Here is a 756-nt window from a genome sequence, read left to right as displayed (position 1 = left end):
CTTCCCCCCCGCCGCTCGCCCATCCTACCCATCGCATCGCCTAGAATGAGCTCGGTATGATGGACTTTGCCCTGCCCCGACAGACGCAAGTGCTCAGTCCCTGCACGAGGGAGGGGTCATGGGCAGGGAGGAGGAAGGGAGGGAGGGCGGTAAGGAAGGGTCTGGTCAGTGCAATGCCCTCCTTTTCGACCAGATACTTGAAGTCCCCGATGTATCAACGATTCGCAATACATAGACGCCGCTCCGCGATCCCCTTTGGTCCTTCCGTTCTACCCTCCCCGTTTCTCGTCTTACCCAACACCCTCCACCGTCCCCGGCCTCCCTCTTCGCCTGCCTCCAGCCGCAACACCAAGAGGGAGATGTCGGTGAACCAGAAGCCTTCCCGGCCCGTTTTCCCTCGTTTCGTGGGCTGTATCACTGAGAGGTAGAGCCAGATGGAGGAATAGGATGGAAGCCGGAGGTGGCAGGCCTGAGGGGGGGAAGGACGGGTGAGGGAGAAGGGAGGGTGAAGGGGAGGGATCAATAAGGTTTGGATTAAAAAGGAGGTGGAAAAGAGGGAGTGTAAGGACGCAGGAGTCGAGATGAAGATACAGGGAGGCCGCCAAGGCAGGCGGGAGGGAGGAGGGAGAGCTACCTGCCGAGGGTGCCATTCCTGAGGAAGGAGAGAGGAATGCTGGCTGTTGGCAAACCATCCCTTATGCGCCTTACAAACGTCGAGGGCAGAGAAGAGGCGAAGGAAGTCTGGGTAGGACTGGA

At 59.4% G+C, this 756-nt stretch overlaps 1 protein-coding gene across 1 annotated transcript in view; it reads right to left on the bottom strand.

Annotated features, from left to right (window-relative positions):
- NGA_0646400 (uncharacterized protein) overlaps positions 1 to 101 on the bottom strand; it is a 321-nt gene extending 220 nt beyond the window's left edge. The window contains exon 1 of the mRNA XM_005855587.1: positions 29 to 101. Coding sequence (XP_005855649.1) covers positions 29 to 37 — 9 coding nt within the window. The 5' untranslated portion in view covers positions 38 to 101. The remainder of the gene's footprint in view (positions 1 to 28) is intronic.
- Between the last annotated feature and the right edge of the window lie 655 nt (positions 102 to 756).

The sequence above is a fragment of the Nannochloropsis gaditana genome (genome assembly GCF_000240725.1).
Source record: "Nannochloropsis gaditana CCMP526 unplaced genomic scaffold scaffold161, whole genome shotgun sequence".
Classification (NCBI taxonomy): Eukaryota; class Eustigmatophyceae; order Eustigmatales; family Monodopsidaceae; genus Microchloropsis; species Microchloropsis gaditana.
Note: the sequence above shows the minus strand (reverse complement) of the source record. Positions and strands in the feature narration are given on the sequence as shown.